General features: G+C 41.8%; 1 protein-coding gene across 2 annotated transcripts in view; it reads left to right on the top strand.

The window, feature by feature from the left end:
- FOXN2 (forkhead box N2) overlaps positions 1-7,903 on the top strand; it is a 30,418-nt gene extending 22,515 nt beyond the window's left edge. The window contains exons 4-6 of one of the 2 annotated variants that reach the window (XM_032103196.1): positions 419-480; positions 3,526-3,594; positions 4,056-7,903. In XM_032103196.1, the coding sequence (XP_031959087.1) occupies positions 419-480; positions 3,526-3,594; positions 4,056-4,573 (649 nt within the window). In that variant the 3' untranslated portion in view covers positions 4,574-7,903. Of the gene's footprint in view, positions 1-415; positions 481-3,525; positions 3,595-4,055 lie in introns of both variants that reach the window. The other variant, XM_032103194.1, reaches the window with a different exon arrangement.
- The last annotated feature ends 6,574 nt before the right edge of the window (positions 7,904-14,477 follow it).

Raw genomic sequence — 14,477 nt, 5'->3', positions numbered from 1 at the left:
TTTGGAAAAGCAAATTAACACTGCTGGTCCTTACCTGTCCTCTGAGCATCCCTGTATGAGCTAATGTTTTGCTCACTTGTGGGTTTTATGTACTAAAAATACATATCTTTGTTTTAAAATCCTCTAGGCGCAAACTATAAATGTGTAAGCCAATACCTCTTGCCAGCAAGATTTTTGTTAAATATGTGTGTTTGGAGGCGTTTTCCAAATGCTGGTGATGGCTTAAATAGTGCTACACAAACTATGAATCAGTGTCAAGCCCTCTACTGAGGGCAGCAATTGCTTGCCTTCCTGTGGTGAATAGGGTTGGTTTTGTTTTTACCCTTCTGTGATCATAATATTGTGTCTGCTGTACTTTGTACAAATCATTTGCCTAATCAGGGCTTGGCTTTGAGCTGTTGAATTTCTTCTTCAGTAGGTCGTCATCCCCTCACTACCTGACTTCAGTCCTTCAGCAGAATCATGGCCGATCTCTGAAAGGTAAACTTTGAATTTTCTTTCACTCTCCTCCCCTGGTTTTGGTCACAAGCAGGTGCTGCAGCCCAGCTGATGTTGTCTCTGTCCCTGCTCTGAAGGGTCTGCTAGATGACAAAAATCTCAGATGTAGTACAATGCTTGTGTATTATATCAGCTACTCGTGTATTAATTTTAAATCCATAAGGTGAATTTCAAGGTGTAATTGGGGCCCTCTTGTTCTGACAGCAAAATAGTCAGCACATGCATCACTCCCAAGTATGACCTACTTAATGAATAGTTCAGTAGAAAATTAATCTGAAACCTGCACATCTGTAAAAGTTTTATTGGATGACCGAGAACTTGAGAACCAACGGTAGCAAATGTTAGAGTGTAAAACTTGTGGTACCAAGAGGGAGTTAGAAAGTGTGCTGGGGATTGCAGCATTTCTTTTGAAGGAGCCAGTTGAGCACAGCTCCTGCACCTCACTAATAAAGCTGAATATATTGAAGCCTTGTCCTAGACAAAAAGTGATAATTTTGGTTTTTTAAGTGCTGAAAAGTGAACAGTACTCAATTTTTAAAGAGTTGAATCTAACCAAATGTGTTGCAGGGGAGTGTTGTTAAAGCTCTTTCAGAAGGACAGTGAAAGGCACTGCCCAAGTGGCACCTGAGCAGACACCCAGACTCCCTTTTTTTGCTGGCTCAGTAGGCTTAGAGGTGTGAGAAGGTTGCTTTAGTTTTTTGGCCAGAAAGCAGCAACTTTGGTTAGGCAGCAAAGCCAAGGCATTTTAGAGACCATGCAGCTGCCTGGCCCACAGGTGATGATCACCATGCACCCAGATGGAGGTTCTGGGGTGGCATCTGGGTGGCAGGGAAGCATCCTTGGCTGGCTGGCTGCTGCAGGGCTGATGGATCTGGGATTCTCAGGGCTTGTTGGAGAACACAAGAAATCCCTCTCCTCCTAATGATTTTGCTGGTGTGACAGGTTTGGAGGTTGCCAGTCTGATGTTGCATCTTCCAATTAGCTACACCAGAGGAGCTAAAATAATGGCGGTATCTGGTATCATTTCATTTCTGCATGTGCGGGAGCCTGTTCAGTGTTTCTCTGGCATTAGAGGCAAGCCATTCATGTTCCTGGGGTCCCACAGGGCAGCTCTTGTGCAGATGAACAGAATTCCTTGGAATAAGGTGCTTCCTTAGCCGTTCTGCTGGAGAAGCATAAGTTTGGGAAATACTGCTCTGTTGAGAAGAGCAATCACAAGTGAAGCCAAAGCACATTATCAGTGACACAGAGCACAGCTAAGAATGCACTGCAGAAGTGCCTCTCCTCTTTCTTTGGGAGTATTAAGGTGCAGAAATATTCTCTGTAGGTAGTAATCCTGCATTGCATTAATGCCTCCGATTGCTTGTCATTTTAACAAGGTGCTGCTTATATACCAACAGCAGATGATAAAATAAAATGTCTGAGATAGCAAGTAAGGAATGGGAATGTTTCACTTGCTGATTGCACTGGTGGAGCAAAGTAATTCTTCATGCTTTATTTTTTGACTTCTTTTTGTCAGTTGGGTGCACATAACCAATGAATCAGGGCCTTTTTGTCTGTCAAAGAAAGCCAAAGCAGAAGGAAAAAAAAAATCACATCAGTACAGTGGGGTAAACCCTAAAGCATGCTGGATTTAAAATGAAAGACATGGAAAACAAAATGTGTATGTTTTATAAACCTGTGTTGGAAACAGCAGCTCAGCCCCCTTCCCGTGTTGGTACAACATTCCCAAGGTGTCATGTTCTTCAGATTTCTCTTTGACCATGGATGAAGTTAGGGAGGATTATTAAGATAAGGAATCCATGCTGGCAACTCTGCAGTCCCCCTCCCAGTACTACCCTCCCCTTAAATTCAGTAATACAGTTAATGCCTGTAATGTGGGGAGGAAAACAAATGCCATCAAAATGATATTGCTGGTGTTTCACTTTAACAGTTCCCCCCACAGTTCCAGTTCAGCAGAACTGAGAGCCCGTTCTGCTTGCTGCTGGTCCCTTCCAGCACATTGTCTTCCAGCCCTGTTCTCCACTCCCTGCTCATACATATGTACATACCTACCTACACCTCAGATGTGATCTTTCGCTCTCAGACACCCAAGTTCTTGTGAGGGCTCACTGTCTCTTTGCTCCTGTTTTGCCTGGTTAGTCCTCTATACATATTTCTGTCCTGTGTAAGGAGTGTTCATCATCCATTGCAGAAGTGAGCCAAGGATTTCCTCTTCTTTGAAGGGCATGTACATGTCCTGAAAAGAGTGTGAAAGGTGTGCTTGTTTCTTTTCCCTTTCACCTGATCTGGTTAGAGATGTCAGTCTTTGCCCTGTTATTCTCAAGGTGCCTTTCAGAAATGTGAGCAATCTGCTGTTCAAAGGATGGCATTTTGCAGCAGTGCTTCTCACTGCAGCTGACAGTGCCGCAGTTCACCTCAACCTTTCTACGTGCCTATTTATTATTTAGACCCCCCTGCTTTCTAGACTGAGCAGTTCAGTGCCCTTTCCCCCCTTGTAGTCTCAATTTCTTCTGTTTGACTTACTAGTGTGGAAAATTCTGCTGGAGGAAGGAGGTGTGCTGAATTAGTGCTGCGTTAATGGGCACGGCTGTTCCCAGCCTTGCACATTCACACAGCCAGGGTATGGAGCTGCTGAGGTGCTTTGCTGTGCCATGTGTCTAATCTTTCTCTCCCAACTGGTACAAACAAAAGGCACTTGTTAAGTATAGCAACAGCATTGTCACTTGAATGTCTAATTGTGTCACTGATTCTTGGCTTCAGTGAGTGCAATGTGAGAATTCAGCCTTTGAATGTCATAGTTAAGGTATGAGATTGATCTGGAACAGTATTGAGCTGTAGAGAGGTCATGCTTTGTCTGAGTTTGTACATTCCCCCCACCTCTGCTTTTTGTTGTAGGCCAGTACAGGCAAATATATATATGTGTGTGTGTGTGTATATATATATATATATGTATTTGTATATTTTAGACACCTCATCTTGTCAGGCTTACCTGAGTTCTAACATTTTGCTGCTTCTGCTTCACAGAATCTGATATTGATGCTGCTACTGCAATGATGCTGTTAAATACTTCCATTCAACAAGGGATGCTGGACTGTAAGCATAAGCCATTTTACTCATTTTTATCCCCTACTCAGTAGCTAAATACTTTCTCTATAAAATTTCAAGCAACAAGTATGGTTTGGTTTCCAAAACAGTAAGAGCAGTCAAGAAGTAATTCTGGTTTAATTATTCTTTCAGCTAGCATTGCAAGAGTTTTTTTAGAAGCCACCTTCTTTTTCTTTTCCCAGTTAATTTTGATGTTTTTCTGCAAAGTTCTATCCCTGCCCTCTCTGTGCTAGATGGTAAGAAGAGTTTCTTGGCTACTTCTCTGTTCCTGTAGCTATTGGTTGTGATTAGCTGAAGACTGTTGTCCCCTGTGGATGACAGCAAACAGGCACATTGTGACTTTGAACGCTGGCATTCAGCTTCCCTTGCAGCCAGCCAGGCACAGTGTGCTCATGGTGCAGGTGATCTCCCTGGAGCGTTTGCCTACTGACACGTCTTGTTTTCCATAGGCGAGAAACCTCAGCCTCTGAAGACACCCAAGAAGAGGAGCTACGGCAGCGCGTTCAATCCTCCCAGCTCCATCAACCTGCAGGAGAACGACGCCACAGCCACCAACATTGATCCGAGCGAGGATCACAACTACAGTGCCAGCAGCATGGGCTCCCAGCGCTGCGCATCCAGGTCCAGCGTGTCTTCCCTGTCCTCCCTGGACGAGGTGTACGAGTTCATCTCCAAGAGCAGCCACGACGGCAGCGATGGCAGCGAGGGCTTTCACAGCGAGGTGGATACGGACGTGGACTATGAAGATGATCCTCTGGGAGACAGTGGCTATGCATCCCAACCTTGTGGAGATACCTCTGAGGAAAGTCAGCCCAGCAAGAAAGTACTCGAGGAGCTGTGTCAGGAAATCGATGAGGAGCTGAAGGAAGCAGCAGGGTCTCTGCTTCACCTTGCTGGCATCCAAACGTGCTTGAGTTCCTTAATAAGTACTGCAAAGACCCACTGTCACAAGCAAAGGAAAAAATAATATGTTTGTCAGTGTTGAATATATACATATATTTTTTTTAATTGTGGCAATACTCTTCTACTTTTGCCCTTCACAAGGGAGATCAAAGCCATAAGAGGACTCACTGCTTTTTTTTTTTTAATTTTTGGCGCAAACTATAATTTAGCCATTTATTTTTAAATCACCACCTAAAAAGAAAATATTTAATCTTCTCAAATTAGAAGATATGCATGACTTGTGAAAACCTGAAAGCATACTTCTTAATGATCACTTTTTAATTTTTTTTTCTTTTCAATAGTTGACTTTATTTTTTTTCAGAGATACGTTTGTTCAGATGCACACTGTGGATCGTATTTACATCTCTGCTGGCCCCATCTGCAGAGGGGAATTTTGTTCTGTCTAAGGGCTCTGACTTCCATGTAAAGGATTCAAATTCATTTTGCAATAAGAGAATCTCTTTATAGTTCCTAGACATCTTTCAGCCAAAAAATGTTTAGTGGTATGTTGAACTTTATCCCTCTTTTTCTTATTTTTCTTTTAAAATCAGTGGTGATTGCTTACATCTTCCTGTAGATGATGCCTTTTTTTTTTAATTTTCTGTTCAAAAATGGGTAAGCAGTTCTGTTGGAGTGGGTTTTAACAGTACTGTACATACAAGGATGCCTTAAGTATGTTGCAGAATTGTAAACAGCTATCCAAGGTCATCTTTCCTGTTGCTGAAAAGGTAGCATGATGTGCCATAAACGTTCTCACCAACGTGAAGCTACTGCTTCCACCAGGTGTTGGGCAAGCTGGGTGAAAATTAGGAGCAGAGCCACTTAGGAAACCAATGCCCACTGTTGAAAACAGTGCTGGATTCAGCCAAAAGTTAACCTTTCCCTAAGGGAGTATTTTCCTGGCTATTTGAATGCCTTTCTTTAGACTAGTGTGGGTTTTTTTGCCCCCCCCCTTTTTTTTTTTCCTTATTTGTCAGTCTCTTCATGAATCCTGTCCTAAACTGTCTGCTTCCAATGCAAACACAGCCATGCTGCTGAAGGTCTGTTGCTCTGAGGGCCCATTCCAGTGCCTCTTGAAGACAACGGTGGTGCTCCCGCTGACTCAATGGCTGTTGGATCAAGCCTGAAATATTCGAGGTTCTTTGTGTTTTGGAATTTAAAGCACAAACACTAGGAGAGAAAAAAAAAAAGTTGGTTGTTTTTGTTTTGTTTTTTTTTTTTCTTTTTCCAATTCAGTTTTAAGAATGATTTGTTTTATTTCTTGAAAGGGAAGGAAAATACTCTGCTTCATTCCTGCTTTGTGTGAGCACCTGTTAGCCTACACCTATAACAGGGCAACGTGTGTGCAGACGTGTGTGTGTCTTCTGGCTATCACAAGTGCTGCATTAGCCAATTAGATCTGATATTGGATGTGTTACTGATCGGTAGTAGGGGTAAAACTCGCTATTTAAAGGAAAATTAAGTACCAATGCAGTGGTTCTTAGGATTTCAGGAGCTGAAAATGTGAATGCTTGGTTGGAACTGCTTTTTGCTCATGGGTTGCTTTTGAACTCTCATGGAAAACTGTGAAGGGCAGAGCTTGTGTCAGTGTGAAAAGGAGGATTCAGATACACAGAAATACTGTGAGCAGCCTGAGGTTTTGCTCATGCCATGATTTCAGTTTTACACTGTTGAAGAAGGGTGCTGCCTGGCTCCTGCTGAAGTGGTTGCAGTAGCTTCCAAAGCTGGATCAAGGTCCAGGTATTCTGGAAGCTGTGGTCGTAGTCGGCTCCATGGTTTGATTTGGTTCTGAATTATTTTTTGCCTCAGATAAAATTTGAGGAGGTTGATACTTACCGGGAGTGTGTCTGTGCTGCTGTTAACCCTGCAGTTGGTGACAATGACTTCAGCATACCTGAAGGATTGGGATGCTAACAATGCATTTAATCACTATATGCAATGACCAGTGAAAACCAGTTACTAATCAGAAGTTAGCAGAGAAAGCTGCATCCCATCCATCCTTACAGCTGTCAGCCTGGGAGAACTGGAATTGTGGAAGGGGGGAGCAGCCTTTCCCTGGGACACAGAGCGGTGCGGCAGGGCCCTGCTCTTCCTGCTCTTCCTGCTTTGCTGTCTTCCCTCTCTGCTTCCAAAGGGGAAGGCAGATGAGCTGTGCCCCTGCCCTGTCCCACCGTGTTGTCCCAGGCCCCTGCCCACGTGTTTGGCAGCAAAGGCCGACAGCTCAGTTGTGGAGCACCTCTCTTGGCAGTGGGAGAAGAGCTGCCCTTCCTTTCTCTTACATATCTATTGGGTTTGGGTTTGTTTGCCACCTCAGTTAGAGACCCTGGTGTATATAGTATAAATGGAGTATAATTAAAAGTTATTTTGATTGTTGGGCTTTGGGGTTTTTTTTTTTAGTGACATATGTAAAATGTTGATGCCAATGGTTGACTCAGATAAATTTTGGCAAGAAAAGTATTAATGAACCACATTCAGCTCTTTAAATACAGTGAAGAAGTGTATGAGACCTGTGTACACAGTGGGTTGCTCTGTTCAGGGTAAATCTGATGTGATTACTGTACAAACCTACAATGGCTTTTCAGGTTCCAGTCCTAAATTACTGATCCACAGAAGTCACATCAAATGTTTTGAAATCCAACTGTAAAATGAAAGTTTCGTGGTTTTCAACTTTTCATCAGCCTGAAAAGTACAAGCTTTAATTAAAGCAAAGTATACTCATACACGTTAATAATGGTGTGGTCAAAATATTTATTGAAAAGAAAAGGTAGAATATTTTAAATGTTGCACCTGCTATTTTATCTTAAAGCACATTCTTCACACCTAACTGCCAGTGCCATTATCAAGTCTGTTTTATAAATGTACATTTCTTCAAACTAAAAAGTGCATAATTAAAAGTATTATGTTACTGCCATATAGTGATATAAAACATTTTATAATTGCCAATTCATTGTAACTATTATTTATTTAAAAGTGAATTGTAAGAATGCTTTCTGATCAAATGAACCAGAGTTGTTTTTAAACCATTCCCGTTAGCTTGTTTCTAATGTAGCATAAGCAATGTCCTTGGGTTTGTTTAGAATAATTTTGCCAGTAGGTGACCAATTCTAACCCTTTTTCCTCTGGTTTAGTCCTTTACCCGTTTTAAAGACGATTTACAAAAGTTTAGTTTTTTGTATGCTAATCTCTGTTAATTAAAATGTTTATAAATTTTATTTTTACCAAAGAGATGCAATTCATTATGACAAAATATTGCAGAATAAACTTTGTTTTATAACATTTGTGACTTTTCTGCCCACATTTTTCATTCAGATGATCAAAGGGGCTTTTCTAAAATAAACAGCATTGCAAACAGAAAGCGCTGTGTTCTCTCTTTGTCTGCAGACCCTGGCTCTGGTCTCGGATGGTGCTGACTATTCCACCTTCCCATTTAAACTTCTTCCACAAGACTGGACTAGTGTAAAAAGCCCAGTGTGTGATTCATGTGGGTTGGTTAAGGTGTTTGCATGCATGTGGAAATCATCTGTGAAATACCTATCAGTCCATAGCAGGATTTGCTTAAGAGTCACATTCATCCATAGCTGGCCCCTAAAGTTTGAAGAGCATCGTATTGAGGCTAAGATTTCACCCTTTAGCCTGGAACCTAAGGAATGTTTTGACATCTTGGGTATTGTTGAAACACTACTGCATAACTTCTGCCCTCCTGTGCAAAGCTCTTGTTTAACCAGAAATAACTTTAATCTTTTGCTGATGAAACACCTGTGATTATTTGCTGTTCTGTGTCTGTATTGCTGTGGCCAAGTTGCTTGGATGTGACTCAAAGATCAACAGCCTATTTACAGGACAGGTAGTTTAAAAAATGAGTCCCTGGATAAAGCAGCATAGGTCTTGTTTGGGGTTTTTTTCAGTGTTTACTTTCTCTAGATAGTGATTTATGATGCCTATTGGTTCTTTGTACAGAAGACCTTATGGAAAGCACACAGGTGGGAATGACTCCTCTTACTAGCAGGAATCATATTCCCCATCCCATTTTATACCTCAGCTTGCTGCTCCTGGGCCAGCTTTTTTCTCAAATGCACACATGTGGCATGTGCCCTTCCAGTGCCTGAGAGGCAGAAGCACCAGAGGAAAACAAGATATGACATGATGTTTATCTCTATTAAAAGCAAACTTTGGTCCATCTCTTGTATTTTTATTTGTTTAACCCACTGGTGTCACCAAGGTGAGCTTGCTCTAGGATCTGATGACCATACAACTTTCTCAGTACTTGAAGTGATAACAGTAGATGTTAACAAAGACTTGTTTTATTGCCATATCTAACAAAATTTAAACCACACATTACAGAATATATGTGCACTATTAATATATTTGATTTAGTGTTCATCTTAATAGACTAATAAGAGAACAACTGCTCTAATTAGTTTGGACAAAATCACAGCCATGTATCATATGTTAATGATACCTTTCTAATTGTTATTCACTATATTATGCTGAGAACCTTGAGCTCATTGTTAAATTTCCCAAGAGTGTTTTCTTCTGTTATGACTTTGCTGGAAATTATCCTCTGTATGGAGCCACAACTCTCAAAATAAAGCATTAACTGAAGTAATTATGCACTTACACCACCTGTATTTTAAGGACAGTTGTTGAAGAAATACCTAATAGATTACATTTATTTGGAAAAAATGGTTGTCTAAATTTGACACGGACTATGGTTACTCTTTCACAGGTTTTGAGGTTACAGGTACCTGTAAGTGTTCTTATTTTGAGTAGTCAGACTGAATACATGTAGCTTAGAGATAATTACATAGTAGTCCAGTAATGCTGTTACTGTGAACTTTCCCAGCATATTTAACCATAAAAATCTTCCTTGTTTTTACCCGTGAGGGTTGTTCTCATACCTGGGAAGCAATATCACCTCTGCTTGAATTTTCGGTCTTCAGATTGGTTGGGGTTTTTTTTCTCCCCTTTCCTCCAGAAGGCTCCCCTGAAAGCTGCCTGCTCTTACTGTTGTAAACTACTTAGTGCTGACATAAAATTACTACCTACCCTCTGCCAGGGTTCGTTTAAACAGCTCTTCATTAAACAGCGGCATGTTTATTTTCCTATTGCATCAGTACAAAAGCAATCATTTCCCTCCTTAGACTCTTGACTTGTTAAACAAACCAGAATTATTTGTTTTCCGTTTGGAAGACATGATCTTCGTTCCTCTTAACCACTTTTCTGTACCTCAGTTCCAGACTGAAGTCAGCCTGCTGGCACATGCCTGAGAGGAGTAAAAACCACTCTTCTAGAGTGCTTTACTTTGAAACCTGACCTTAATATTTCCCTGCCTTTGCAGCACGCTTGCCTGCATGGCCTTCACCTGGCCACATGTGCTTGACTAATCCTATTATCAACTAATATGTCCCTATCTTTGTTCTCCTCCATCACTGACAAATGGTGAGGCCCCAGTCAGCAGGAAGTTTGGTAGTTCATGACGTGGAGGTTGATTTAATGAGATCTGTCACAATCTTTGTGATCCCTCCTGGTGACCTTCCTGCTCACCAGGAAAGACTTTTTGGCACAGCCTGCCCAAAATAAAGAAAGAAGGACCTGTCTGTGCTCTTTCAATGTTTGGAGAAGGACATCCAGTTTCCTAAACCTAGGTATGTCTACGTGAGTGTTGCTCTTCTGCTGGTTGCCATAACCTCCATTTCCTTGATACCTTGACTCTCCAAGTGCTAGTGGGCACTGTACTAGGTTGGACTGAATACCCAATTTCTGTATCCATTCCAGAACTGCTGATAGCAGTTAAGAATCTGTGTATTTTCATACTTAAAAATGCAGGTTGTTTTCTCTCAGACCAACCTCAGATGCTCTGATGTGCTTATGTGCTTTAGAGTTGCCAGGCAGGTGTTCAGAAAAATCTCTGTAGGTGCATGTACCAACCTTAACACAGCATTGCTTTGAAAAACAGATTTTGTGCCTCAAAGGCTTTTTAAAAATTTAATTAACTTGGTATCTTGGTTCCTTACTAAAATCCAGTAGGTTTTCAGTTGTTAAAAGTGCTAAAATTAGCTTAGCCAACTGAATTTTTGGTTATTTTCAGTAAGGGTACATTTTATTCTCTCTCACTGGCTTTGTGCGTGTTTTCTGAACTGCTGGTGGAGGTTTCCATGCTCTGAATACAGTCAGGCCTCCACAAATAGCAGGCATTTTGCTTTTCTTTTGTCTCTGAGTAATTTAAAGGATGAAAACTCCACCTGTTGAGTTTGGCTGTGCTGTGCTGGCTAACACGTCCCGCTGTTCCGCGCAGGCTCTTCCCTGGGTCAGGTGAGGTGTGGGCAGAGCTGAGCCATTCCGAAAGAGGAGATGTTTCCTTAAATCTCTGGGTATTAGCTTGAGTGCAATCGTGTTGGCTGCTACCTTAAAATATGATGTCACCTTGCCCCAATCACAGCCCATTTTCTGTGAGCGTGATGTGAGCTCCCCAGAGAAGCATCCTCTGAGTGACAGCAGCATCCCGTGCGGCTGTTGCTAAGCGACAAGATTCGGCTTTCAGCAGGATCTAATTTTAAAATATTTAACCCTAGATCTGTCAAGGTTCATTATTTCCAGTGTGCTGGTTAATCCCTACTTGTTGGTGCCCAACTTCACAAATACCCTGCCCCTCGTAGTGGTGCTGTTTTATTTATCACGGATAACGTCTCAGAACGAGGAGAAGCAAAAACGCCTCAGGTAGAGCTTGCTACCAAATTTCATTTTAGCTCTGATCTATACACAGAAATATGGGACACAATTAGAGGTGCAAATCCTGCATTGTTGTTCTGGGAATGTTCCTTTCTTTGCTGGCTTGTGCAAGTGGCTCACCCATGCTTTCCTTCTAAGGAATGCTGGATTTCAAGTGAATGAACGCTGGTGGATGGGAAGCTGGCAATAACAATTAAGCTTCCATTTGTAGTAATATTATGTGTCCTCTTGTTTCTTGCTGAATTTCATCTAGGTTAAGAAGCTTGTCATCTTATCTAAAGCCATTTGAAAAAAAATGATGTAATTTTGAAATTTAAGGGAGTTTTAACACCAGAAAAATTTAATTCTTTTAAATCATTTTTTTTACAGATAATGATGAAGTTCTACAGAGGATAGTTTTTTTGTGCATTTTTTTGGGGGTGGTTGTTTAGTGTAGCTTTTTTTTTAAATAATTATCTACATTTTATTTCTTTCTAAAATGTGGAGGTTTGGAATGCTACTCAGGTATTTTACAAAAAAAAAAAGGAAATATTTCTGACCAGCTGTGTCACTCTTTGATTAATTACTACACACCCCTGTAAGTGCACTCAAGTTCACTGCTACCATCTTACTGTGGTATCTCACTCAGCTGAGATAAAGCTGCTGTAACTGGTCAGTATCATAACAACAACAACAACAACAACAACAACAAAAGAAAAAACACTGAGAACTGCACAACCCCTTCTTCCCCCCAAATGCAGTAAAATTTTAAAAAATTAGATTATTCATATTTTTAAAAATGCTAATAGAGTTCCTCTCAGCCTCATAATCACACCTAGGAATCTTCCTCCTCCCATTGTTAGGGTTTAAAACTGATACGTCCTTGCTCCTCGTGCTGTCTCTCCTTCCCAGTTCATAGCAATCCACAAAGGCAAACCTGTCCCTGCCAAGGCACTTTTTTCAGCAGGTGATTTGATTGGGATACTGTCCTGCTGCTTTTCAATCCTCCTGAGGCATCCCCCCTTCCACTGCTCCAAGTTCCCATTCCCACCGCTGGCATCTTTGAAGGCAGCACAAACCCGGGAGTACTTGCAAAGTGTGTTCAAAGTATTTCAATGTAACACCTCAGTGAAGGACACATCCTAGAAAACGCAAACCTAAAAATACAGGTGGGAGTCAAATATAAAGCTTTCAATAATTGTAACTCTTCAGCTGTTACTTAGTTCTGCTGTTTTACGGAGAGAGTATCAGTGAGGATTTGCTGAGGAGGGGTTGCAGCAGTTCTTGCTGTTGCACCCAGGGCTGGTATGCGTTGTACCCATGTGGAACGTGAGCTGCAAAGTTCAACTCTGACTTATCACCGGCAGCTGCCTGCTCAGTTTTTCCATCTTCTCGTCCTCAGCAATTTCTTCCTGTACAAAGGCACCGCTCCCCTGGCCATGCACACACCCTATAGATGACTCAAGCTATTTAACCTATGGGCTGGGAAGGGACACGAGAGAGAGAGGGAGAGAGAATCAGAGAGAGAGAGAGAGAGACTTGTTCTCATTTCTATTTTTAAATGCTATGGAAACAGTGCATGATGATAATGAATAGAATAATAATTAAACTGTTCTGTGAGGCGCATATCTGTACATACATACACTTTTTTTTACTACTTGGCTGCTTTTTTTTTATGAGAACAATCAGGTTTTGATAAGGTGAAAGGTTATTCATAACGAGCAGTTTGTTACAGGCACCATGAGAAATAACGAGCGTGCATTGTGAGCACACATCCTGCTGTTCAGACTTGCCGTTGCTACGATAACAGAAACAAAACACCAGTTTTGGGTGTTTGCAGCTTCCGAGGATGTGGTTTATGTGCTGCTTGTGATAGTCTGATGACTGAAGATGGCTCCCTTCCAATCATTTTTGAATTTTTTCTGTCTCTTAGAAACCCTTTTGTTGTGAGTACTTGTGAGGACATAAGTGATGACAGTGAAGTTTATTTTCCCAAAGCACAGAAAACATCCAGGATAATCTGAAATATGTTCTTTGTTTATTTCTTTACCTGCACCTATTCCCGGGGTCTGTAAGTACAAGTTCTGACTAAACAGAGGGGATGACACGGTTTGAGCAGAAGAGGGAGGACAAATGAGCTTGAAAATGGGACATTTTGAAATCACTGTGATTCTTAAATAAATTAGTTGTCTTGAGAGAGCACCTAGAATTCAACACCCATTGTACCAGCTACTGAGCACAGGCACAAGGGAAGGACAGCCTCGGTTATACTGTCTGTCTTTTGCTATCTGTTTTCCCCCATGGAAACAAAAATGCCATGAGTGTTGGGAGGGATTCCTTTGCTCCACACGTCATGAGCTTGCATTAAGCTCTGCTGCCATAACCTGTACTTATATCCCCATGGGTGTGTTTGCAGGAGGCAGTATTTTGGGGGTCCTGTGGCAACCACCCCACACTGCTTGGGATTCCACTCCCATGAGCTCTCTCGCTCCAAACTTGCGACAAGAGGACCAGTCCCTTGCAATTACTGAGTCAGTGCTGTGGAAGCCTCACGACACCACGCTGCAGTGACACGTCTTTGGGCTGCAGTGCTGGGACAACCTTGCTTTCCAGGGAGAGGTGAGAATTAAGGATGTGTTTGTGAGGAAACAGAACAATAAAGACATTTTTTCACAGCTGACATTTGGGGAAGTAGCACTGCAGCTGCCATGGCAAATCAAAAGGATGAATCTGAGAATTTCCAGCGAGAGAGTTAAAAAACCTCAACCAACAAACAAGCTAACTTTCGTCACCTGTGTTTTTGGGGAAATTTGCTGAAGCTGTTTGCTTCAGTACCACCATGGGACACTGATAAATTACAACATTAACATTATAGGGACCCTGGGATCCATGAGAAACTGGGCAAGAGACAGTACCACTTTAAAACACAAGAGGCTGGCCTGATGCTTAAATATACTGAAGTAGGGCTGTTCTGATGAGCCTAAAAATCCTGCAGCCAGATCTCAGCTTTAAAGCAGAAAAGGCAGCCAGCTTTTATTCGCTCCTTTCACTTGTTTCAAGCAACTGGCATTCCCTCCTATGATAAATGCCCTATATGATGTACGCTTGGATCTTGCCACTCTGCGGGGATGCAGGCAAATAAATTCTGTGCTCTTCCACTCCAAGTGCCTGCTGCCCAGTCAGGAGCACTGCTGTTGTCAGTGGGGAAGCAATTTATTCTG

This window comes from Corvus moneduloides, chromosome 3 (assembly GCF_009650955.1).
Source record: "Corvus moneduloides isolate bCorMon1 chromosome 3, bCorMon1.pri, whole genome shotgun sequence".
Classification (NCBI taxonomy): Eukaryota; Metazoa; Chordata; class Aves; order Passeriformes; family Corvidae; genus Corvus; species Corvus moneduloides.
Note: the sequence above shows the minus strand (reverse complement) of the source record. Positions and strands in the feature narration are given on the sequence as shown.